Source organism: Mobula birostris, chromosome 6 (assembly GCF_030028105.1).
Source record: "Mobula birostris isolate sMobBir1 chromosome 6, sMobBir1.hap1, whole genome shotgun sequence".
Taxonomy (NCBI): Eukaryota; Metazoa; Chordata; class Chondrichthyes; order Myliobatiformes; family Myliobatidae; genus Mobula; species Mobula birostris.
In genome coordinates, this window is record NC_092375.1 from 168,085,422 (window position 1) to 168,111,472 (window position 26,051).

The window sequence follows — 26,051 nt, forward strand, 5'->3', positions numbered from 1 at the left end:
TAAAGCCCTATCCACAACCCGAGTTATGCGATTCACTAGGATCCAGGTCCCGTCATGGTTCAGGAGGAGCCTGTCTCAATGGAACAGCCCCCTCCTTTCCCAATACTGGTGCCTGTTTCCCATGAATTCAAACCCACTTCTCCCACGCCAATCATTGAACTGTATATTTAACTCTCTAATCTTCTTAACCCTGTGCCAATTTGCAAGTGGCTCAGGTAGTAATCCAGAGATTACACCTTTTTGGTTCTGCTTTTCAATTTAGTCCCTAGCTGCTCAAATTCCCTCAGCGGGACCTCTTTCCTCCTTCTACTTATGCAGTTGATACCCATATTGACCTCTACAGGAATAACTTTCCACTTATTTCTAACTGATCACCTGCAGCCTATTTAAACCCAGCTGTCAGCCACAGTCCTTGTTCACTCATCAAACCAGCTCCTGACCTCTAGTTACCTTGTTGCCTGTTGTGTTTAGTATCTGTTCTCTCTTGTTTTGTGGCCCCTTATGGCTTGTTATTTTGCAGTTTATTAGTAAAGTATAATTTATCGTTAAGTCATCTCTGCTGCATTGCTTTGGGTCAAACATTTCCTGGCACTTGTAGTTAATGTTTGGATTCTTTGTCAGTCTTTGAACAGAAGCAATGTTTTATTCATACACTATTTTGCAGAAACCCGTCCACAACATTAAAATTGATCAGAAAGTCGGCTGCTACCTTCAGAGTGGGGCCAGGATGCAAGAGCACCAGGACCCGAGATGGCCGTTCGCTCGGATGTTATTGTTTGCCTGCGCCTGAGAAATGCGCCCGCTGTTCCTCAAGAACGTGCATCGTGGGAGAGCGCATTCGTCCTCGCACGAGACGCGGACGCCCAGCCCTGCCCGGGCAGCGCTGCCGATACGGGCGCGCAGGAACAGTGAGGGTCGGGGACGCGAGAGCTGCGTCTCCCGCTCGGCGAGCTCCCCGGAGAAGTGCGCGCGGAGACAGGTCGCCATGGTTACCGCATTGACGGTCTGCACCAGAGGGGGAAGATGGTCATGTGCTGAGGCAAAATGGCGGCATGGAGAGCGGAGGATGTAGTTTGATCCCATCCCTGGCACTGGTAATTAATCCTTACAACACACTGTACCTTTGGGGTCCACGTTCCACGGATCCCATGTAATATCTTTTTTTTTTTTGCAATTGTATTTTAGAAAGTGATCTTCCATAAAACCGTCATGGATATTTTATTTTATTCTTGCAGACCGGCCTCTAAACTGAATAAAATGTTCTGTTTTTCTGTTTGGTTATTTAGCAAGTTAAGATGGAGTGTTACATATGTAATCCATTGCACATTTAATTCTTTGTCATGTTTTTGAAGAGACGATTAGGGTGTCCTACCCTTAAGCACATGAGGGGTTTGACGGGCATTGGCGTTTATGAGCCACTGACTGGACATTGAGGAGCTGCGAACGGAGAGATTCGGATTCCCAGCAATGATGGCTCTAAGTGTGTTTGGTAAGTTGCACTGACAAACTTGAATACAGAGTTAAATGACTTATCTATTTATCTTCTAACGGAATGAACTGTAATAGCTCCGCCAAACAATCTTACACAATTTTACAGAATTTACGAAAGGTTATTGTTTTATTGCTTAAATTCAAGGGCGTGTGCTCCCAAACATCTGGCATTACATTTTACAATGAAGAGCTCAGTTGACGTTTGCTGATAATATACGTTTGTTTTGTTTAGATTCTGTAGGCTGCGGTCAGAAAACAGCAAATATTTAAATATTCAGTGAACACCTTAGAAATGCGTTATGTAAGTAAATCCTAAACTGGATTTATCTATGGAACTGATATTACCATCCTATTATCTAGACAAGACGAGGTAAACATAGTAGTACAACTGGCACTAAACATAAATAGCACAGTAAGCTATTTTCAATTACTGATACTGATTTTGGAAATGCATTATTAAATTTCTAACACTAAAGAGCTGTATCGTTTGAAAGACTGATCAGAGTGCTACTGTAATCTATAAAGCAAAATACGTAAGAGTGGAATTTGTATTAATTTCACTATCTGTTTAAATCCATTAATTAAATGAAAACAAAGTACTCATCCAGATTAAATGTTGCTAACACAAATAGTTTCCAGCTCCAGACTAGCAGTGAAAAATGTATGTCTGACACTGTTTGTGTTGCCAGAAAATGTCAAATGTTTTCAGTGGTCAGATATTGCTTTTCAGACCAGGTAGTAACACATGATTAATTCAGAAAGCATAGTTCATTATTTTTAGAATTATAAAACATACAATAACAGATGATTTGGTTCTTCTACTTGAGCTGATGGCATATCTATAGCTAGAGCATTCTATGTAATTCTTTACTATTTCTTTTCCTGTATATTTTTGTTTTCACTCATGTTTTAGTTGATATGAATACTGAAATTGATTGTTTCAAATCTCATCTCAAAGAGGACATTTTAGTGCTGTACAAAGACAACCCTGCCCTGGCATATATGTCTTTTTTTTTGTCAGTTTGCAGATAAAGAATGTGCGAGTTACCTAAGCAACAAATTAATTTTAAAAAATCTGGTTACTGTTGCGTTGGAACTTTGGCTAGGCTTCAGATATACTCTACTGCCCATAAAAATGCTGTGGGACATCCTAACGTTGAAAGATTCACTATTGAAATACTTGAATATTTTCAAAGTGATGCTGTTTTTGCTGTATATCCGTGTATGGTAGATATTCTATATTTCTTTATTTCTTGACGGGGGAAAAAAAATCTTTAGTTTTTGGTGCGCTTCTTAGACAGTTCCTAGCCCTTCATATTTAAAAAGTTACTATATTTTATACTATGAATACATTTCAGACTTGGAATATTTTCCTTCGGATAACATCTCAAATAACCTATTATTTCCAATAGTGTTCCAAAGAATCTTATTACGATTATGCTGATTCTACTATCAGTTTATTATTAGAATGACAGATAACATTCTAATTACTATCCGATCAACATCTCATGCAAATTGTTTTGTAAACTTTACTCAAAAATAATACTAGTTTCTATATTTTTGATCACTTTATTTGTATTGTTACCCATATGTGTAGAAATATTTGTAATTGGACTTTACTATTTCTGCTCTTTTTGAAACTTAACTATTTTGGCTACACTTCTATCTTTCCCAAAATGCTTTAGATCTTTCTAACTTCTCACTGTATTTGACACTGATCTGGTGGCCACTCCATCTTCCTCGCCATTCTTGGTTCCACTTAATTGGTATTGTCTTGAAATATTGGTAGTAGTTGTCTGTGTCCCAATTATTTGTATAAATAGGAATAGGAATTATTAGTATAAAACAAAATAGAAAGGCGCAAGATTTAGTATAGTTTTTGAATCCCATAATTCAAGAACCTAAATACAGTCCTTTTGATTTAGTCACCAGTCTGTTTCTTTAGTGACCACTTCAATATTATATAACTTTATTATTGTGATGCCTTATTGAATACCTTCAATATAAAAGAAATAGCCACTACATCTGTGTCAGTTTAGTTTTATCATATTCTTTTAAATCAAGATCTAACAAGGTCTCTTCAAAAATCATAATCTTACATTTCCATGCTGATAGAGGATGACTGATTTGTCACTAATAAGGAGAGTAGCAAAGTTTATTCTAATCTCATTTGCTATCAGTTCCAGTGATTCTATGGTCATTTTTTGATAGCAGTACTTCAGATCTTTGTCTTTGACAATTAGATATTGCACCCATTTAACCATTTAAGTAGTAATGGTTTTAAGAGGGTACCTTCACATGTGAAGTATGCAGCGGACTGGCTGATACTATTTGGAAGTTGTCTACACCTTAAAATGTCATTGCAATACTCTTTGGTAGAGGGTTAGTATCTAATAAAGGTGACACAAACAAAATAATAGGAGTTGAAAATCAATCTCCAAATGCTGGAAATCTAAAATAAAAACCAATTGCTGAAAAGAGAAACAATTAACATTTCTGCTTGAAGACCCTTCATATGGAGAGTGTCCTTTCTAAAACATTAACACTCTTCTACACAGCTTGACCAGCTGGGAGTTGACTGTTTCTGAGAGGATTGCCATATTTCTTCAAGAATGAATGTCCTAAGGTACAATTTACAGCAAATTGGCAAATGCAGTGTTTAATGAAACTTAAGCCATGCAAGTCAATGTCATCATGTGGACTCTCTCACTTAATATCACTATTACCATACTGCGAGAAATTCCACAATGTACATCTTCCATGTGCAGACAAGCAGTATGTCATGCAGGCCAGTGCCTGCTTTCCTAAAATTGCACGAGCTTGAGAGAGTTCCAAAAAAAGTCAGAATGGCAGAGTGTTCCAAAAAAAGAAAATATGAAACGTACGTCACCCCAGACTACACTAAAGTGTACCCCTGCCTAGTAGGGGTCAAAAATAATGACAGTGTTGCTCACTGCACTGTTTGCAACAGTGACTTTTCTATTGCCCATGGTGGGTTAAGACTGTAAAAGACATGTTGAGGTGAGATTAACAGGTGTCATTCATTCATAAGCATAGCTAACGTTATTTAAATTAGCTGGCCAGCTGCTAAGGCACTACTCTATTGCAGACATCCCACCTCTCCTGGAAGTCTCCCGCAAATTGATGGTGCTACCTCCCTGAAATGAGTTTTTGCAGGATGGGATGTCTGTTATATAGTTCAGCACAACATCATGGGTTGAAGGGCCCATTCTGTGCTGCACTGTTCTCTGTTCAATTCACATATTTTAAATTTTTTAGTTACCTCTCCTTTGGTGTCTGATGCCCTTGTGGATCTGCACACCCATACCTTGGTGCTTTAGACTTACTCCGTTTACAACCATTCTGTATACTTATCCTTAACAACAACTCTGTTCTCACTAAGCTTTCCATTTCATTTTAGCAGATACTGCTAAACATTTCTCTGTTCTTTCTCCTTGTGTGCTGGCATTCCTCCATTCCTAACAGTAAAAAAAAGCTTTTTTACTTTTGCAAATTATTGCTGATTTCCAGCCTGCCTTTTCTTCCCATTGTTCCCTTGAACACACAGCTTTTCAAATTTGCATCTGTGTTTTTTTTTAGAACTTTTCAGGGCATCAACATCGAGGATCTATCCTGGGCCCAACATTTCGATGCAGTTACAAGGAAAGCTAAGAGCGGTTTTATTTTATGATGAGTTTCAGGAGATTTGATGTGTAAATACATTCGCAAATTCCTACAGATGTACAGTGCAAAGCATTCTAGCTGACCCTATCACAGTCTGGTGGGAGGGGGTGGTGGTGGACTACTGCAGAGGATTGAAATATGCTGCAGAAAGCTCCATGAGCACTAGCCTCCCCAGCATCCAGGACATCTTCAAGAAACGATGCCTCAAAAAAAAGGCAGCATACAGCATTGAATTGCAGTAGATTCGATTTTGCTTTTTTGACACTGGTCAACAGAAAAAGTCTTCTGTGTCAAAGTGAAAAATTTCTACAAATTGGTCTAAATTTATGACAATTATTAAACAATATTAGATTTCATAGTTACTCACCACCTTCAAATTACTATTTAGTAGATGCACCTTTGGCAGCAATTACAGCCTTGAGTCTGTGTGGATAGCCTCTATTAGCTTTGCACATCTGAACACGGCAATTTTCCCCCCATTCTTTACAAAACTACTCGAACTCTGTCACATTGTATGGGGATCATGAGTGAACAGCTCTTTTTAAGTCCAGTCATAAATTCTCAATTGGATTGCGGTCTGGACTCTGACTTAGCCACTCCAGGACATTAACTTTGTTGTTTTTAATCTTTTTCTGTGTAACTTTGGCTTTATGCTTGAGCTAATTGCCTTGCTGAAAAACAAATCTTCTCCCAAATCACAGTTCTCTTGCAGACTGCATTAGGTTTTCCTCCAGGATTTCCCTGCATTTTGCTGCTACTGTGGGGATGCTTCACTGCAGCAGGCCCTCTACTTTCACAAACCTTCCAGGGCCTGCTGCAGCGAAGCATCCCCACAGCATGATGCAGCCACCACTGTGCTTCATGGTAGGGATGGTGGGCTTTTTTTGATGTGCAGTGTTTGGCTTATGCCAGGCATCGCATTTATTCTGATGACCAAAAAGCTCAATTTTGGTTTAATCAGACCATAGAACTTTCTTCCAGCTGACTTCAGAGTCTCCGATATGCCTTCTGGTGAACTCTAGCTGAGTTTTCATGTAAGATTTTTCAACAGTGGCTTTCTCCTTGCCACTCTCCCATAAAGGTGTGACTGGTGAAGCACCTGGGTAACGGTTGTTGTATGTACAGTCTCCCCCATCTCAATCACTGAAGCTTGTAACTCCTCCAGAGTTTTCATAGGTCTTTTGGTGGCCTTCCTCACTGGAGTCCTCTTCCTACATGATCACTCAGTTTTTAAGGACAGCCTGCTCTAGGCAGATTGACAGCTGTGCCATATTCTTTTCACTTATTAATGATTGACAACTGTTCTCCAAGGGATACTCAGAGACTTGGAAATTCTCTTGTATCCAACTCCTGACTCAGTAACCTTTTCACAGAGTTGCTTGGTGTGTTCATTTGTCTTCAGGGTGTAGTTTTTGCAGGATACTAATTCACCAGCAATTGGACCTTCCAGTTACAGGTGTATCTTTACTATATTCAATTGAAACACCTTGACTGCGCACAGGTGATCTTCATTTAACTAATGAAGTGACTTCTGAAACCAATGATGATTTGGTGTGTCATATTAGGGGTGAATACTGATTATATTGTTTTATATTTGTAATTTGTAGAGACCTGTTTTCACTTTGACATGAAGAAGTCATTTTCTGGTGATCAATGTAAAAAAAAGCCAAATTAAATCCACTGTGATCCGTTGTTGTAAAACAGTGAAACATGAAAACCTCACAATACTAAATAATAAAAATTTACAGATTTTATTATTATGTAGTGCAATGTACTGCCGCATGACAAATTTCACAGCATATGCTGGTGATATTAAATTTGATTCTGTTTCTCATTGATATCCAAACCCCACACACTGACAATATTTAGCTCCACCTCAAAGCTATTTTTCTTTACTACTTCACTGCCACTAAATTGTATGGCTGTTTGTACAATACACATTGCTGAATGTGCAAAAATTTCCCCCAGTAAGATTTAACAATACAAGGAACCAATCTTTAGATCTTGTGTTCCATAATGGAAGTAGTGATCATAGCCTGATAGAACTTCAAATTCAGTTTGAGAATTTGAAACCAGTGTTCTAAACTTTAAAACGCCACTATATTGATGTGAGAACAGAATTGGCTAAAGCAGAGAGGAAAAGTTGATTAAGCAGTAAGTTAGTGGCCACAGTGGCAGTCATTTCAAGAGATAATTGAATTTATTTAAAATCTTAACATCTGTCCCACAACCTGAGGGAGTAAAAATCTTTGCGTTATGACTTGGTCACAATGTACAGATATGTGAATTTATAAGTCTAATGGGTTGTAGAACGGGGCTGTCTCATAGCCTGTTGATCCTGGCTTTACAAATGTGATAATATTGTTTTTAATTGCAAGTGTTAAATAGGTGACTTCATTGGCTGCTTGTTTTACCTGCTCTGCACATTTGCTTTCATTGACTTCCGTGATATCACGGAAATGGTTTTTAGTGCACTCTTTGACAATTAGAATAGATGGCATTTTTCTTCTGTATTGACCATGGTCTGATTTTTTTTTTTTGTAGTTTGAAAATTTAAAGTAAACTGCAGCAGATGAAAATCTGAAATAAAGGAAGTGCTAGACATGCTCAGCAGATTAAGCAGTAACTATGAAGCAGAAATACCCTTTCAAATTAGTGATCCTCCACAACCCTGGATGTGTGAAATGGAAGGACTGTAATAGAAAGTTATGATTGTGTAGTGTAGATGAAGTTATGAATACAAGCTGCAGTGTAGGATAGAGCCCTGGTAAAGCCTGAAATTACTGGGAGCTCTGATGAAGTCTCTTGATTTGAAGTATTGACTTCTCTTTTTCTGCGCACAGATTCTACCTGACCTGTTGAGTATTTCCTGCACCTTAGTTTTATCCTGTTTTTGTTGCTCACTGGCATTTGTGTATTTCTCATTGCTCTTTAACTGTTAAATGTTGCTAATTATACCAGGTTCCCTTTGGTAACTTGTAAAAGAAAATAAATGGATGTATGTACTGTGTCTCCAAAAGTACTGTATCTACAGAAACGGTGTTAACTTCTGTTGGTTTCTTTTGTGTGAATAAACCAAGTAAGGTGAAAGATTCTATCTCTAGTGTAAAATGTCAGACAATTTCTGTTTTTGTTAAAAGCTTTGTGTTTCTTAAATATCCCAAATGATTGAGGTTCCTTTTGAGTCTGAAGAACTGTGTGGCCAGGAATCCTGATGAATGTAATGAATTTGCAATCAAGGCAAGAGTTGTTAGTTTGTGAAAACATCATGAACCTGTTCCCAAAAAATTTAAATGAAAAGTTGTCACATTGAGAGCTTGAGATGAAATTAAGCTGATACAGCCAGCCGTAAAATTAAGTTGTACTCTATAGATCAATGATGTGGCACAAGTTGAAGATGTAATGGGTAAATACAGTTGGATGGTGTGTGGATGAAATTATTAGAGTACAGTGTGAAGCAAGAGGAAGATCAGGACCCAGACGAAGTTTATAAAATTTATAAAAGAAACATCAGAAGATGAACTATCAATTGCAACAGAGACACGTTTGTGAAATTGATTTGCGCAAGTTATGGGAAACCATGTAATCATTACCAGTTTAGCATTCAAGATATGGATAAAGGAGACACAAAGGATTGCAGATGCTGAAATTTCTAGCAAGAAGCAAACTGCTGGAGAACTGTCTGGAGGTAATGGAAACTTCCAAAATAAATAGAAGTTGGGCAACCTGCTATAATATGTCATCCAATTTAATAGAATTACTTATTTAGATATGGAAAAAAAGCTGAGAGTGATTTAAACCTATTCATTGTAGGTTAAAAACTGTTGTTTAAATCTTGTTTATCGCAAAAATTTCGCTCATAATTTACAAGATTTATCTATGAAGAAAATAGTTTCATTTTATTGTGTGGATTTCCTAGGTCTGTCTTTTTGTTGGAAGATTGGTATTGCTTCTCAATTGTATGCATGACTGATTGAAGAATGCAAAATTGATCCATATTACTGAAATATAGAAAACTTAACAAAATTGTTCTTTCTCAAAACTAAGTCATGGCTAGAAACCCAGCCTTTCCAAAATATTTTTCAGTTATTTTTAGCTATGCAGTGGATCTTCTAACTATCTGTACAAAATGAGTTAAAATTATTAAATGATTTTGTTTAGGTGTTTGAATTTGGGTGTTTTATTTAGGTGTTGTTCCTAATTACTGAGAATTTGAATATTTTTAAAAGTTGCCAGTTTATCAATGTAACTTGTTGTTTTAAAGATGAATTACATGGAAGATAGCCATTGGAATTATCTACAAACTTGTTCAAACTTGTAACTTAAATTAAATTTCATTTTTTGATTACTTGCAGCTGGCATTTATTGCTTGCTTTCTGTTACTGTTTGATGGGTACATTGACATTGTCATGTCAATGAATATAACACAATGTAGACAATAGCAATTTTTTTTTAAAAGGCTTTCCCTTGCGAGGCAGTTAAGTTAACTTGTTGCACTGACAGACAGAAAACATTTAGTGAAAATAAACTAAAAGGAGATGTATGATGTCTTTGATAAAAATCATTGAGCGCAGAAGGTAGGAAAGTAGAAACTCAGTTTGTCCTATCACTGCTATTTCTAAAAGACCAGTTACTTCCACCGTCATCCTTAGGTTAGATTAGATTCAACTTTATTGTCATTGTGCCGAGTACAGATACAAAGCCAATGAAATGCAGTTAGCATCTGACCAGAAATGCAAAGAATAGTGTTATTTACAAAATAACTGCAAATAAAAAGTAAGTGGTACAGCACACAAATTAGAAGTACTGAGACAGTACAATATGGGTGCAGTACTGCTTAGCACTGTGATGTAAGGTTCAGCAGGGTCACAGCCTCAGGGAAGAAGCTCTTCCTATACCTGCTGGTGCGGGAGCGGAGGCCCCTGTAGTGCCTACCGGATGGGAGGAGAGTAAAAAGTCCATGGTTAGGGTGAGATGCATCCTTGATAATGCTTTTCGCCCTGCCCAGGCAGCGTTTATGGTAGATGTTCTCAATGGTGGGCACACACGCTGGAGTGCTTTGCAGTCCGATACGGGACAATTGCCATACACACTGAGATGCAGTTGGTGAGTATGCTCTCAATGGTACAGTGGTAAAAATCCGTCAGTATCCTGGGACAGAGGTGAGCTTTCTTGATGCTCCACAGGAAATAAAGGCGCTGTTGCACCTTTTTGATCAGGATGGAGGAGTTCAGGGACCAGGTGAGATCCTCAGAAATGTGGACACCAAGGAATTTGAAGCTTGATACACGCTCCACTACAGCTGCATTGATGTAGATGGGGATGTGAGTGTGGCTCCTAGCATGCCTGAAGTCCACAATGATCTCCTTGGTCTTCTGGGTGTTAAGGGCCAGGTTGTTGTCGGCACACCACGCGGCCAGGTGTTGGACCTCATCCCTGTAGGTTGTCTCGTCATCCCCTCTGATCAGGCATGATCTGATTATTCTTAGTTCTAATGTAGTCACTCCCATTTAGATTATTTAATGGATAGAATGTTTAGGCCATTGTATGGTAGGGAAACCAAGAAGATGAATATTAGAAACACCTGTCACTTTATTTTTGCATAGTTCGTTTTGTACAAAAAACATTTTATTCACTACGCCCCACAACTACTTTGTGACATGCAAAGGTGAAGGTGATAATGCTTTTAGGGATGACAGATATAAATAATTAAATTATATTTTGCTATTTTATGAATAGTTTATAGAGTCAGCTAGCATCGCAAAGCGATGTCCGTGTGCTACACTGTCTCAACAAAATTCTGCATTATCTTGGTAAACTTTAAAGGCGGAGAATAGAGAACTATATCTTCTATGTAAACAAACAGCGTTAGAGATAGTGTTCTAGGACAGCCATGTGTCTTTATGATATGCCCATGTCTGTTTATAGTTAATAGCTTTTCATTAATAATGCTTTAGTGAAGTTTGTACTTCAGAATTATGTGAGTAGCACTAAAATTAATCATTTAAGCATCTTACTTTGTTAAAAATACCGCATATTTTAGATCTGGTTATTGGCTTGTTCAGAGCATCTGCAACCAAAGTCTAAACACTGACCATTCTTATTATTTGCTAGTCCGCACTAACAAGTTGCAATAAAACAAATGTGAACGCATCTGTTACTTAATTTCTTGAATTCAGGAAAATAAAAATGGGGAGGAAAAGGTGCAAAGAAAATTTGTTTATGAATTTTTTTTTGTTTGCTTGCTTTTTGTTGCTGTTTGCCATGATTATACAAGGAGATCTGGTATTGTGTCAAGAAATAAACACACTGTAGACAGCAGCAAATATTGAGAGTTTTCCCTTGCCAGGCAGTTGTTAACTTGTTACACTAATAGGTAGAAGATATTTAGTGAAAATAAATCCAAAGATGTATAATATATTTAATCATAAAATATATTTTCTCAAAATGCAAACCCAAAATATTAATCCATTTCTAGTTAGCAATGGAATTCTGAAGATTTGAACTTTGTAATTAATTAAAAAGCAAAATGATAATCTGTTAGTAAATGACAGAAAAGTGAAATATTAACCGAGTAATATCTCAGAATCATTGAGATTGATACTCAATTTGTTCTATCTCCGCCATTTGTGTGAAGGAGCCTGTTAATCACAATCCCCCCTATCCTTAGCTCTAAGCTAATCAATCCCATTGGAAAGTTATTGTTAGACTGGTTTTGTTAGCCTTTTAAGCCACACATTCAATGAGGACATAAAGGAAGGAATGAAAATAAAGCAGTATAAATGAAGTAAAATGGAGAAATAGGATTTTGTAATTTGATCTATTATATCTCACTTTTGGAGAAACACTTGAGGTATTCCTCAATTTATTGATGTTCAATTTGAGTTTTTGCTACGATACTTGACTTTTTGGACCATGCGTCTGATTCCTGAAGCTATTTTTTCCACAATATTATATGGTATTCCACTCCTCATGTGCAGGAAGGCACTGTATAAACTCGCATAATGCATTTTGCTCAGCCTTTTCAAATAACAAAATTCCATAAAACAAAGCATTTTCCAGGCCATAAATTGATTTTACAAATTGAGGGTGTATTTTTCAGTCACCAACTATGAATATATTGAATGGAGCCCCCCCACCCACCCCCATCTGCCACTACCTGACATTGCAAAGTTGTTTTAAACTGATCTGTTAATATTCATGATGTAGTAGACTCCTATAACGTGACCTTATCTATATTTCCTGCCTCTAGCACTGCTTGATCTCTCAGTCTTCAGACTATCAGTATGACTGCACTAGTTGAACAGTTTTATTTTGTAATTAAACTGTGGGAAAATCAAATTGTCCTCTTCAAAACACTGTTTTTCAAGCATTGCATTGCCTTTTAACATCCTCCCTGCACCTGTCTGAAATTGAGGTATATTGTTCAAAAACTTGTTATCCTTGTCTTTGACAGGAATTTTCAGCCAATGGTTGCTACAGCTTAACTGGCACTAAAATTCATTTATACCTTTGTCACCTCACTATCCCAATAGACACATGCCAGAGTCTGTTGTCTGTGGTTTTACACTCTGTAAACTTGTGATTTTCCATTGTTTGCTGCCTGTTCCCTAACCTGCATGTTCACTATCATTCTGTACCTGCTCACTTATAACACCATTTAAATAACAATTTTTATTTGAAAATCTCATCTTGTATCTTCTTATCTGCTCCTAATCTTAGTAATATCATCTGTTAACATCTTCTCTAATTCCGTTTTTTTTGTTCTCAACTTTAATTCTCCTCCAAGGTTTCCTTTGCTGTCATGGGCTCTGAATCTGTAATCTAACTTCCCTGATTCTTCATGTTTTATTTTATTACTGATATAGAACATAGTACAGCACAGTATAGGCCCTTTGGACCATGATGTTGTGCAGACCTATAGAAACTTACTCACTGATAACTCCAACCTTTCCCTCCTACACAGCCCATAACCCACCGTTATTCTTTCATCCATGTGCCTAAGAGTTTCAAATATCACTAATCTATCAGCCTCACTCACCACCTCAGCAGTGTATTTAAGGGACTTGCCACTCTGTTTTTAAAAAATCCTACTCTGACATCTCCCCTAAACTTCCCAATATTCACCTTAAAAGGATGCCTTCTACCATTGGCCACTACTGCCCTGGGGATAAAGGCACTTACTGTCCTAATATATATATATATATATCTCATAATCTTGTACACCTCTATCATGTCATCTCTCATCCTCCTTCACTCCAAAGAGAAAAGCCCTAACTTATGCAGCCTTTCTTGATAAGACATGTTCTCTAATTGAGAGAGTATCCTTGTAAAATGTACCTCATTGACTAGGCTCTTTGAATGTCTATGTGCCCTGTTTTGTTTGATAGAATTCTTTGACAGTGGAGTATTTCACAACAATAAAAATGCTATGATGAAAACATACATTAACAGAAACATATACAGGCAACTTCCAAAGCACAATGTGAAGTTTGGGATTTGAAGATCAGGAAGTCTGTGGACAGTATATTTACATTTTGTATTTGAGAGCAAAAGGAGAAATTCACAATGATAACAATCTACAACATTTAAAATTTCTGTTTGTTTCAAAATAGTAATTTCTCTTCATATGTCAGCACTTATTTGAGCTGTATATTTCTGAAGCAAGGCTTGTAACAGGTGATCAGATTTTTCCAGAGCATTTTGCTTCATTCTGTCAGTTTACAGAAGAAAAGTTAAAGGAAGGCCAATTGGACTTATTAGCTTGAAAATTGTAATGGAGCAAAGAAACATAGGTGCTGTTAAGAGTTGTGTTAATAACATTAGGTCATCCATTTGAACATTTCTAACTGTGACTTAACTGAGATAGATTGCATATACAGTTTACCATTAAACTTCCAAATGAGTTTAACCTAACTGGGCCTTCACAGAATTTCATGTCACTTGTTGAACTTTGGCATATAGAAAATAACACAGCCTGGCTGACATAATGATATGAAATGCTTGGTTGCTCAGGTGAGGTCGTTATTGTAACTTGTATCAAATTGTATTTATGTTTCACAATGTTGATGATGACTTCCACTGATTCGTGGTTTGAGCTGTGTATTAAATATATTAATAGAAACTATAGAAACTACAGCACAGAAACAGGCCTTTTGGCCCTTCTTGGCTGTGCCGAACCATTTTCTGCCTAGTCCCACTGACCTGCACACGGACCATATCCCTCCATACACCTCCCATCCATGTATCTGTCCAATTTATTCTTAAATGTTAAAAAAAGAACCCGCATTTACCACCTCGTCTGGCAGCTCATTCCATACTCCCACCACTCTCTGTGTGAAGAAGCCCCCCCCAATGTTCCCTTTAAACTTTTCCCCCCTCACCCTAAACCCATGTCCTCTGGTTTTTTTCTCCCCTTGCCTCAGTGGAAAAAGCCTGCTTGCATTCACTCTATCTATACCCATCATAATTTTATATACCTCTATCAAATCTCCCCTCATTCTTCTACGCTCCAGGGAATAAAGTCCCAACCTATTCAACCTTTCTCTGTAACTGAGTTTCTCAAGTCCCGGCAACATCCTTGTAAACCTTCTCTGCACTCTTTCAACCTTATTTATATCCTTCCTGTTCCATATCCCTCTGTTCCACTGCACTCCTCAGTGCCTTACCATTAACCCTGTATGTTCTACCTTGGTTTGTCCTTCCAACGTGCAATACCTCACACTTGTCAGTATTAAACTCCATCTGCCATTTTTTAGCCCATTTTTCTAGCTGGTCCAAGTCCCTCTGCAGGCTCTGAAAACCTTCCTCACTGTCTACTACACCTCCAATCTTTGTATCCTCAGCAAACTTGCTGATCCAATTTACCACATTATCATCCAGATCATTGATATAGATGACAAATAACAACGGACCCAGCACTGATCCCTGTGGCACACCACTAGTCACAGGCCTCCACTCAGAGAAGCAATTCTCTACCACCACTCTCTGGCTTCTTCCATCGAGCCAATGTCTAATCCTATTTACCACCTCTCCATGTATACCTAGCGACTGAATTTTCCTAACTAACCTCCTATGCGGGACCTTGTCAAAGGCCTTACTGAAGTCCATGTAGACAATATCCACTGCCTTCCCTTCATCCACTTTCCTGGTAACCTCCTCGAAAAACTCCAGTAGATTGGTCAAACATGACCTACCACGCACAAAGCCATGTTGACTCGCCCTAATAAGTCCCAGTCTATCCAAATGCTTGTAGATTCTGTCTCTTAGTACTCCCTCCAATAACTTAACTACTACCGACGTTAAACTTACTGGCCTATAATTTCCCGGATTACATTTCGATCCTTTTTTAAACAACGAAAACAACATAAGCCACTCTTCAATCCTCCGGCACCTCACCTGTAGACAGCGACATTTTAAATATTTCAGCCAGGGCCCCTGCAATTTCAACACTAGTCTCCTTCAAGGTCCGAGGGAACACCCTGTCAGGTCCCGGGGATTTATCCACTTTAATTTTCCTCAAGACAGCAATGACCTCCTCCTTTTCGATCTGTACAGTTTCCATGATCTCACTACTTGTTTCCCTTAATTCCACAGACTTCATGCCAGTTTCCTTAGTAAACACAGACGCAAAAAACCTATTTAAGATCTCCCCCATTTCCTTTGGTTCTGCACATAGCCGACCACTCTGATCTTTAAGAGGACCAATTTTATCCCTTACAATCTTTTTGCTCTTAATATACCTGTAAAAGCTCTTTGGATTATCCTTCACTTTGACTGCCAAGGCAACCTCATGTCTTCTTTTAGCCCTCCTGATTTCTTTCTTAAGTATTTTCTTGCACTTCTTATACTCCTCAAGCACCTTATTTACTCCCTGCTTCCTATACACGTCATACAACTCCCTCTTCTTCTTTATCAGAGTTGCAATATCCCTTGAGAACCAAGATTCCTTATTCCTATTCACCTTGCCTTTAATCCTGACAGGAACATACAAATTCTGCACTCTCAAAATTATTAAATAAATTAATACATGGCTCAACTGGGAGTTGGTACATTCCTATTTTGATTCATAATTTGAATTGGACATAATCTAATACTGATTCAGTAAGACGTATGGAAAAAATGGCAGGGACCTTAATGGTGTACAGAGGAAACTTGGATGCAAGTCCATAGCTTGTTGAAAGTGGTGACAGTGGTGGATAGGATAGTGAAAAAGGCACTTGTAATACTTGCCTTCCAAGGCCAAGACATTGAGTATTAAAAAAAAATTGGGACATAATGTTACAGTTGCACAAAATATTGGTTAGACCACAATTGGAGAAGTCCATGCAGCTCTGGTTGCCATGCTACAGGAATGTTGTGATAGCAACAGAGAAAGTGCTGAAGAAATTAATTAAGATGTTGCCTGGAAGGCAGATCTGCAGTTATAAGGATAGATCAGGTAGGCTGAATTAATTCTCACTAGAATATAGGAAGCTGAAGGATGACCTCAGAAGTTTAAAAAAAAATAAGAGGGGAATGGATAGGGTATAGTATTTTTTCCAAGGCAGGAGAGTCGAGAACAAAAGGCATAGGTTTACGATGAGAGGGGAGAAATTTAAAAGTGATCTGATAAATTGATTTATTATTGTCACATGTACCAAGGTACAATGCAAAACATGTCTTGTATACAGTTCATGCAGATCAGTTTATTACAACAGTGCATTGAGGTAGTATGCAGAAAGAAGTGTTACAATTACAGCAAAAGTGCAGGTAGACAATAAGGTGCAATGTAATAATGAGGTAGATTCAGGGTTCAAGTCCATTTCATCATACTAAGGAACCATTCAATATCGTTATAACAGTGGGATAGAAGCTGTCCTTAATCCTCATGTGCTTTCAGGCTTTTGTATCTTCTGCCTGATGGAAGGGGCAAACAGAAAATGTCCACAATAGTTAGTCTGATTATGCTGGCTTCACGCAGTGAAGTGTGGACAGTCCATGGAAGGGAGGCTGGTTTCCAAGATGTGCATTTAATAATACTAACTAAGTTTGATCTGGAAGATTATATTTTTGGAGTATGAAAGTGAAACTATTCAGCTTTGCCTTTGGCTAGTATTTCTATTATTTTTTAATCTACTGCATATAAAAGATCAACTAATAAAATGGGTAAGCTAGCAACCTATAGTGTATTGGTGGAGAATCTTTCAAGAGTCACTGGCTTGCTACCACTAGTCAGGATTTTGGTCCAAAAATTATTTGGTTAAGGGTTTTAAGGAGGTGTTGCTTGTTTGGCTTTGGGTCAAGTATAAACTAGTAATGTTGCCCTACTCTGTAATACGGAACAATTGAATGAACAGCTTCCTGAAACATGCAAGTTGTTTGAAAATTAAACCTACCATACAGAAATATCTCTTCTCCATCATTAATTCAGCTTCTGTATAAAATTAGGAATGATCCCATAGGATAATTTGTCAATAATACTTGTTCAATAAGTTTAATTTCCTTTCTTGTAATTTTTCTTCACCTTTTTTTGTACACAGAAAATGATGAATATAAGCCTCCAGTTTGGAAATCTTACTGTAAGTACAAACTTATTTTGATTAACATTCAAATCAGAAGATTTAAAGTGGACTTGCATATATTGCAAAAGCAAGTTCCTGAAACAACCTTTCCAGTTTTTTGATATCCCTTCCCATATCCCTAGATAAGTAGCTGAATTTTGAGATTGAGGTAGCTTCTCAACAAGTATTCTTTTGCTATCCATGCAACTATGTTTTAGGAAGAATATAGTTTTAGCTACTTTTTAATGATGTTCTTCTAAAGAGAAATTTGCTAAGTTGAAGTCTCTAACTGAAGTACTGTATTGTAGAAGAATCTATTAATTTCCTCATGAATGAAGTGTCTTACAGTACTTTCAATAATTGTATATAGATTATCTGAAGACTTCAGAAATGATAAAGTCTTGGTAGCCCAATAGCTGTAGTGGTACAACACTCGACTTCCAACCAGAAGGTCACGAGTTCAAGTCACAGAGCTGCCTCTCACTGGAACTCACTTGCCTCAGTTGGGTGAGTTCTATGATTTATCAGCTGGGTCTTAAGTGAAGTGCCACAAATTATCAAAGTGTAAAAATATTTGGAAGAAAAATGTGCCAGAATGTTACTACCCCAACTTAAATTATATCCTTTTCAAATTCTTCTCTTCATATGAATCACTGACCATGAGACTGAAAAGATCAAACTTCTTCCCTTTATATTGCTCCCCAAAGAATACTGTTTACCCACATGGTAGAAGATGTTATAGAGTTAATTAATTCATTTATATACGTAAGTCCTGATTCATAGGTGATTCTTCGGCGCAATATGTATTTTTTGGTGATTACAAATTTCTCATTCTCAATTGAGCTGCTGAGTGAAGTCAATTAGTTTGGTACATCCAAATCTGATAGTGGATTGGAAAGGGCAGTCTGATTGAAACACATTATTCTGTCATTTGTTCCAGAACAGCCTAGGTGAAAACAGTCCTCTCAGAGATGAAATGCTTTTGCATGCACAGTTTCTGAGGAGATAATGGATTGTGTAGAGGGAGAGTGTTTAAAAGAATTGAGTGGGGGCATTCAGCACATTTTGTGCACAACAATTCCATAGGAGACATTGGATTATGCATAATTAGGCATTTGGCAAGATCTAATAAAAAGTGAGATTTAAATGGAGTGGCCATTGTGTGAGTGGGCCACTGTTAGAGTGGGAAGTTGAGGCTTCGGTGAGGAGAGAAGTAGGCCGCAGGTAGATTTTTTTAGTTATTTATTCTTTTTCTTATTGCACATTTAGAGCAGTGGGAATGCCAAGCAGCGTAGTAGAATGCTCTTCTTGCGGGATGTGGGAAGGCAGGGAAACCTTTGGTGTCCCTGATGATTACTCCTACGATAAGTGTATCCATCTGCAGCTTCTAACAAACAGTGCTAAGGAGCTAGAGCTGGAACTAGATGAACTCTGGATCATTTGGGAGCCTGAGAAGTTAATATACAGGACGTGCAGGGAGGTAGTTACACCCAAGGTGCAGGACACATTTAACTGGTTGACTGTCAAGTGGGGGAAAGGGGATGGGCAGCCTGTGACGATTCGCCTGAACAATAAGTATACTGCTTTGGATACTGTTGGGTGGATTGAACTAGCAGAGGAAAGCCACGGGGGTCAGGTCTCTGACACTAAGCGTGGCTCTGTGGCTTAGAAAGGAAGGTGAAGAACAGGAGAGCTGTAGTGATAGAGTTCTAAAAGGAGAACGTGCTTCTCAGATGGTTTGTCATTTCCTGGATGCCAGGGTCAGGAACTTCTTGAATAGAATTCACAGCATTCTTAACTTGGAAGGTGAGCAGCCACAGGTTGTGGTCCATGTCGGTACCAACGACATGAGTACTAGGAGTGACGAGGTCCTGCAAAGTGAGTTCAGGCAGTTAGGTGCTAAGTTAAAGGACAGAACTTCCAGGATTGTGCTAGTGAGGTCAGAAATAGGAATACCATATGATTTATCACGTGGTTAAGGAGACTGGTGCAGGAAGGAAGGCTTCAGAGTTTTGGATATTTGGGCTGTCTTCCAGGGAAGATGCCTGTACATAAGGGGTGGTTTTCACCTGAACCAGAACCGGAGTGGGGACTAATTTTCCAATGGGAAGGTTTCTTAGTGCTGCATGGGTGGGGGGGGGGGGGAAGGTGGAGGGTGTGGTGGAGGTGGTGTTAAATTGGAGTTGCAGAGGGATGGGAACCAAAGTGCCAGAACTGATAGTGAAGTGGTTGTGGCGAAGAATGTTGTTAAGCCTACATACAAAGTCAGGAATCAAAAGGATGAGTATGGTAGAACTAATGTTCTGAGCTGCATGTCTTTCAATGCAAGCAGTGTTGTAGGAAAGGTGGATGTATTAGCATGTGGAATTTGAAGCCATTAGCGAGACTTAGTTGCAGGAGGGCCGATTTGGCAGCTCAATATTCCGGGGTTCCGTTGTTTTTGATGTGATAGAGCTGGGAGGATTAGGGGGAGGGGTGGCATTACTAGTCAGGAAAATGTCATAGCAGTGCTCAGACAGGATAGACCTTGTCTAGTGAGGCCTTATGGGTAGGACTGAGGAATCAGAATAAGGAATGTATGACGACACTAATGGAATTGTATTATAGACCACCCAACAGTCTGCAGGAATTAGAGGAGCAAAGTTGTAGAGATAATGCAGACTGTTGCAAGAAACATAAGGTTGTGATAATAGGTGATTTTTAACTTTCCGTATATTGACTGGGACTCCCAAATTGTAAAAGGGCTGGATGGGAAAGAGTTTGTCAAATGGGTTCAGAAAAGATTCCGTAATCAATACGTAGGAGTCCCAACCAGAGAGAAAGGTGTGATACTAGATCTCCAATTAAGAGAATGAGACAGGGCAGGTGACAAAAGTTTGTTTAGGGGAACAATTTTTGCATCTAGTGATTATAAGGAAATTAGTTTCAAGGCAATTATGGAAAAGGATAGATCTGGCCCTTGGGTTGATGTTCTATATTGGAGAAAGACCATTTCTGATGGTATCAGAAAGGATCTGGCAAGTGTGGATTGTGACCGGTTGCTTTCTGGCAATGGTGTACTTGGTAAGTGGGAGGCCTTCAAAAATTGAAATCCTGAGAGCAGCATTTGTATATTTCTGTCAGAATAGAAGTTAAGGATAATAGGTTTAAGGGACTAGTTTTCGAGAGATAAAGGCCCTCGTTAAGAGGTATGTAGTAGGTATAGGCAGGTAGGAACAAATAGGATGCTTATGGAGTATAAGAAATGCAAGAGAACACTTGAGAAGAAAATCAAGAGGGCTGAAAGAAGGCATGAGGTTGCTCTAGCAGATGAGTTGAAGGACAATCCTAATGGTTTCTACTGATATATTAAGAGCAAAAGGATAGCAAGAGATAAAATTAGTCTTCTGGGAGATTAGAGTGCTAATCTTTGCATGGTGCCCAAAAAGATGAAAGAGATCTTAAATGGATTTTTTTTGTATCTCTATTTACTCGGGAGATGGACAAGGTCTATAGAAGTGAGGCAAAACAGCAACGAGGTAATGGACCTTATAGATTATAGTGGAGGATGTTTTGCTGTCATGAGGCAAATTTGGATGAATAAATCCCCAGGGCATGACAAGATGTTTGCTTGGACTCTCTGTGGGAGGCTTGTGCAGACATTGCAGGGGCCCAAGTAGAGGTACTTAAAACATTTAGCCACAGGTAAGCTGCTGGAGGATTAGAGGACAGCTAATGTTGTTCTGTTGTTTAAGAAAGGTTCTAAGAATAAGCCAGGAAAGTGCAGGCTGGTAGGCCTGACATCAATAGTGGGAAAATCATTGGAAGGTATTCTGTAGGATCTTACTTCTGGTAAGATGGTGGCCTCTCAGGGGTCAAGAAAGGTGCTTCCTTCTTTGTAAAATTTGTTTCTACTCCAAGAACTTCAGATACTGCAGGGCTACTCCATTAGTGAGCTGCTCGTTGATCAGAGTAGCTGGACTGGTGTCAGAGAAGGGGCTAATTGGAGCGATGGAGGGGCCGGTTTGAGTTCAGAGAAGCTGACCTGGCTGCAGACCATGTTGCTCCCCACTGCTCGGAAGCATCAGCATTGGTGCAGTATAACTGTGGGAGATGATCTCGGACATTTCACTTGCTATCGCAAGACTCTGTTGGACAGTGATAGTGTAAGTTGCTGCAGGTATGTTACCCTTGTCTGGTGGAGGGACAGTCGACATGGGAGCTGTGCATCCTCAGTTGTAGTGAGGACTAGGCCTCAAGCTTTGGTCTTACATGCTGCTGCAGACAAGATGAGAAGACACAGAAGAATTACAGCGTGGCATCCGAGCTAGGCTGGGGCCTGTCCTCTCCCGTCGGTGCTGCCTTCCTATATTCGAGTACTGGAATGACAGGCTGAATTGCCTGCATCTGTACACTGCTGAGTGACTGTATCATTGATCACTGGACATTGTCGCTCAGGGTCTTGGAATATATATATATGTGTATGTATATATATGCATATGTTTCTTTTGAGTGAATATGCTTCTTTGCTTGCTGTTTTTGATGTTTGCTTGTTATTTTGAATGTTTTGCATCTTGGCCCCAGAGGAAAGCTGTCTCATTCAGCTGTATCTATACATGGCTTGAATGATAATTAAACTTGATTAGATTGACTTTTGTTTGGATATATAAGTATTTGGATAGACAGGGACTGATCAGGGATAGCCAGCATGGCTTTGTGCTTGATAAGTATCTAACCAATCTTATAGAGTTTTTTGAGGAAGTTACCAGGAAGGTAGATGAAGGCAAGGCAGTAGATGTTGTCTACAATGGACTTTAGCAAGGCTTTTGACAAGGTTGTCCCACTTGGTGGCGCAATAATATCAGTGCCAGACTCCAGAGTAAAGGTTCCTGAGTTCAAATCCAAGTCGGGTTGAGAGTCGAGCTAGCAACTCGGCCTCGTAAAAACAAGAATAGCTTGCTACGGAAACACCATCAAAAGACGGTGCCCCAATAACTCCATTGCCGAGTTAAGGGCTATTCTTCTTCTTCTTGACGAGGTTCCGCATGGGAGGTTGGTCAAGAATGTTCAGTCACTTGGCATTGAAGATATAGTAGTAAATTGGATTAGACATTGGTTTCGCGGGAGAAGCCAGACTGGTAGTGGATGTATTTATACTTGCATTTGCACAGTGTGTTGTTCATTCATCCTATTTACAGTTACTGTCCTATAGATTTGCTAAGTTTGCCTACAGGAAAAAGAATCTCAGGGTTGTATGTGGTGACGTGTATGTACTCTGATAATAAATCTTACTTTGAACTTTGGTTGCGTCTCTGACTAGAGGCTTGTGGCTAACGAATGGTGTGCTGCAGCAATTGCTGTTGTCCATTGTTGTCATATATATCAAAGGCCTGGATGATAATGTGGTAAACTAGATCAGCAAATTTTCAGATAATGCCAAAATTAGGGGTGTAGTAGATAGTGATGAAGACTTTCAAAGCTTGCAGTGGAATCTGGACCAGCTAGCTGGAAAAATTGGCTGAAAAATGGCAGATGGAATTTAATATAGCCAAGTGTGAGGTTTTGTACTTTGGGAGGATCGGCCAGGATAGATCTTACATGGTGAGTGGCAGGGCACTGAGAGATCCAAAATTCCTTGAAAGTGACATCATAGTTAGATAGGTTCGTAAAGGAAGCTTTTGACACATTTACGTTCATAAATCAATGTAATGAGTACAAGGGTTGGGATATTATGTTGGAATTGTATAGGACATTAGTGAAGCCTGATTTGAGTCTGATTTTGGTCACCTACCTAGAGGAAAGATGTAAATAAGATTGAAAGAGTGCAGGGAAAAACTACAAGGATGTTGCTGGGACTTAAGGACCTGGTTTGTAGGGAAAGGTTGAATAAGTTAGAACTTAATTCCCTAGAGTGTAGAAGATTAAGAGGAGATTTGATAAAGGTATACAACATTGATGGGTATAAACAGGGTATATACAAGCAGGCTTTTTTCACTGAGGTTGGGTGGGACTACAACTGGAGGTGATGGGGTAAGGGTGAAAGGCGAAATGTTGGAGTGGAACATGAGGGGGAACCTCTTCAATCAGAGGGTGAAGAGAGTGTGGAACAAGCTGCCAGCGCAAGTGGTGGATGCGGGTTCAATTTTAGCATTTAAGAGAGATTTTGGATAAGTACGTGTATGGGAGGGTTATGGAGGTCAATGGTCCAGATGCAGGTTGATGGGACATTAATGGTTCGGCATATACTAGATGGTCCCATTTAGTACATGCCGAAGTACCTGTTTTAATGCTGTAGTGTTCTATGACTCTATAAGGAAAAGCAAAATAAATTTAAATATTTATATTTTTAACAAAAACTGCTACTACATTTTCCAGTGCATTCATCAAAAGTACGGAGTTAAATTGATCTCAACCTTCTGAGCATTGCAGTAACTTTTTTTTAAACTTAGCTTTTAAATCTATTTAGGGCTAAATTGAAATGTATCTAATAATTCCAGTAATGCAACCACATTTTTCTTTTGGTATAATATTTGAATATTTTGTATATATTTTTTATCTTTATTCTAGAGAATTTAATCACCTTTTGCTTTGTGTATTTTTTTTCTAAAACATATTATTAGGGTGAAATTTGTGTTGAGGTCCCATGCAGTTAACCCAAACCTGATTCGATGAAATACACTGTACTGCCCATGGTGGCAATGTTTTGCTTGCAGTCCATTCTGCAGAAAGAGTGTTTTACATTTTGATGCTGATTTAGATATTCCCTGAAATGGAAAAAATACAGAATGCCCTTTCTGAGGCTGAAGCAGGTTTGCAGTCTATTCTTGGCTTCACCACAAGCAGTCAAAATATTATAACTTCAGAAGATACTCAGAAAAGAGATGACTTTGTTCAGTTTCTTATTGGTTAGAAATATGTGAACATTCTGAAGCATGTTTTCTCCTCAGGTAGAACGCCTTTGAAAACATTTTTAGGTCTAAGCTGATGAAGTAAATTTATGAAGTCCTGGAATTAAACTGTTGCCATTTCTGTTTAACAGAAGTTATTGATGTATATTATTCAAACTACTTTCTGAATACCAGAGGAAAACTAGAATGTGCTAAATTTGTCATTTTTCATTTGTTAAATTGTGCTAAATTAGCACTTCAAAAACATTAAAACAAAAATATGATGTTAAGATGGGTGACAGCTACTCTATTTGGAGATTGTGAGCAGTACAGTTAAACAGCTGTACATTCTACCACTTCATTCCAGTAGTGACACCTGCATATAAAAACTCAATAGAATACAAGCTAAAGTGGTAGTAAACAAGACAATAAGCCCTATCAATTTTCACTATAAATTTTGGAAAAAAAATTGCTGTGCTTTTAAGATCAATTGATCCACAGTGTTACCTATATAGGTAATGTTTTATTTTGTCTCCCCTGTTTAAACAATTTATTATCATATTGTGTATCAATTGTGTTCTTAAATTATAATTTAACTTTGGTTTTTCACTTCCCACTTTCCAGTGTATCAGTTACAACAGGAAGCTCCTAATCCAAGGAGGATTACATGCACATGTGAGGTTGGTTCCACGTTGACCATGTTTCTTCAATTTATAGTCAAGTAGATTTATTATTGAGTAGTTACTGTTTTATTTCATTTACCAAAATAATTTCAATCTGTTGTATTTCAAATTTGATAAGAATCTGAACCCATAACTTATTAGATTGCTCTTCTGAGCCTTTGCTCAGGATGAAATACTCCTATATTTAAAAAAATGGATTTGCTATTAAATCAAAATTTATTGAGCAAATTAATGCACAATTCAACAAAAAGACTATCACCAAGGTAGCAATCCCAGAGGAAATGCTGTTGTCAGAAATTTTGTGTCTGCCTTAGTCGTTGATTTCAGTACTGCAGATCCTATTTCCAGTTATGATTAGGAGTTTGCCTTTTATAGTAAAATTTCATGAGATAGTAGTAATAGTGAACTCCTTGACAGATGCAGTGGACATGGTAATCTCACCCATGTCCCTGAGTGCATTTCTACAGTCTTTTGAAAGTTGGTCACTACAAAGTTGGTTGATGCTGATGTAAACCAGTTTGTAAACTTGCAGTTGTTTAGTATGCAAGCGTCGTGGTATTTAAAGTTAATTCTTGCCCCTCCCCCACTTTATTTTAATTCAGAGTAACTATGTGACAGGGGCAATAACTGTCCCACTGACCCTATTAGCAAGCTAGGTGTCACCTTTTAAATCAGTTCTTCCTCTAGTCCTGCTGTATGTACACAATCTGAACTAGAACTTGGCCCCAGTTTGCCTGAGCAGACTGTCTTTTTTTTTAATTAATGAGATTTTTATGTTTGTGGTT

The 26,051-nt window shown here is 38.4% G+C and overlaps 1 protein-coding gene across 1 annotated transcript in view; it reads left to right on the top strand.

Moving 5' to 3' along the window:
- The first annotated feature begins 855 nt into the window (after positions 1-855).
- Positions 856-26,051, top strand: part of chn1 (chimerin 1) — a 112,360-nt gene continuing 87,164 nt past the window's right edge. The window contains exons 1-4 of the mRNA XM_072259642.1: positions 856-1,094; positions 1,353-1,489; positions 17,697-17,735; positions 25,208-25,263. Of these exons, the coding sequence (XP_072115743.1) occupies positions 1,468-1,489; positions 17,697-17,735; positions 25,208-25,263 (117 nt within the window). The 5' untranslated portion in view covers positions 856-1,094; positions 1,353-1,467. The remainder of the gene's footprint in view (positions 1,095-1,352; positions 1,490-17,696; positions 17,736-25,207; positions 25,264-26,051) is intronic.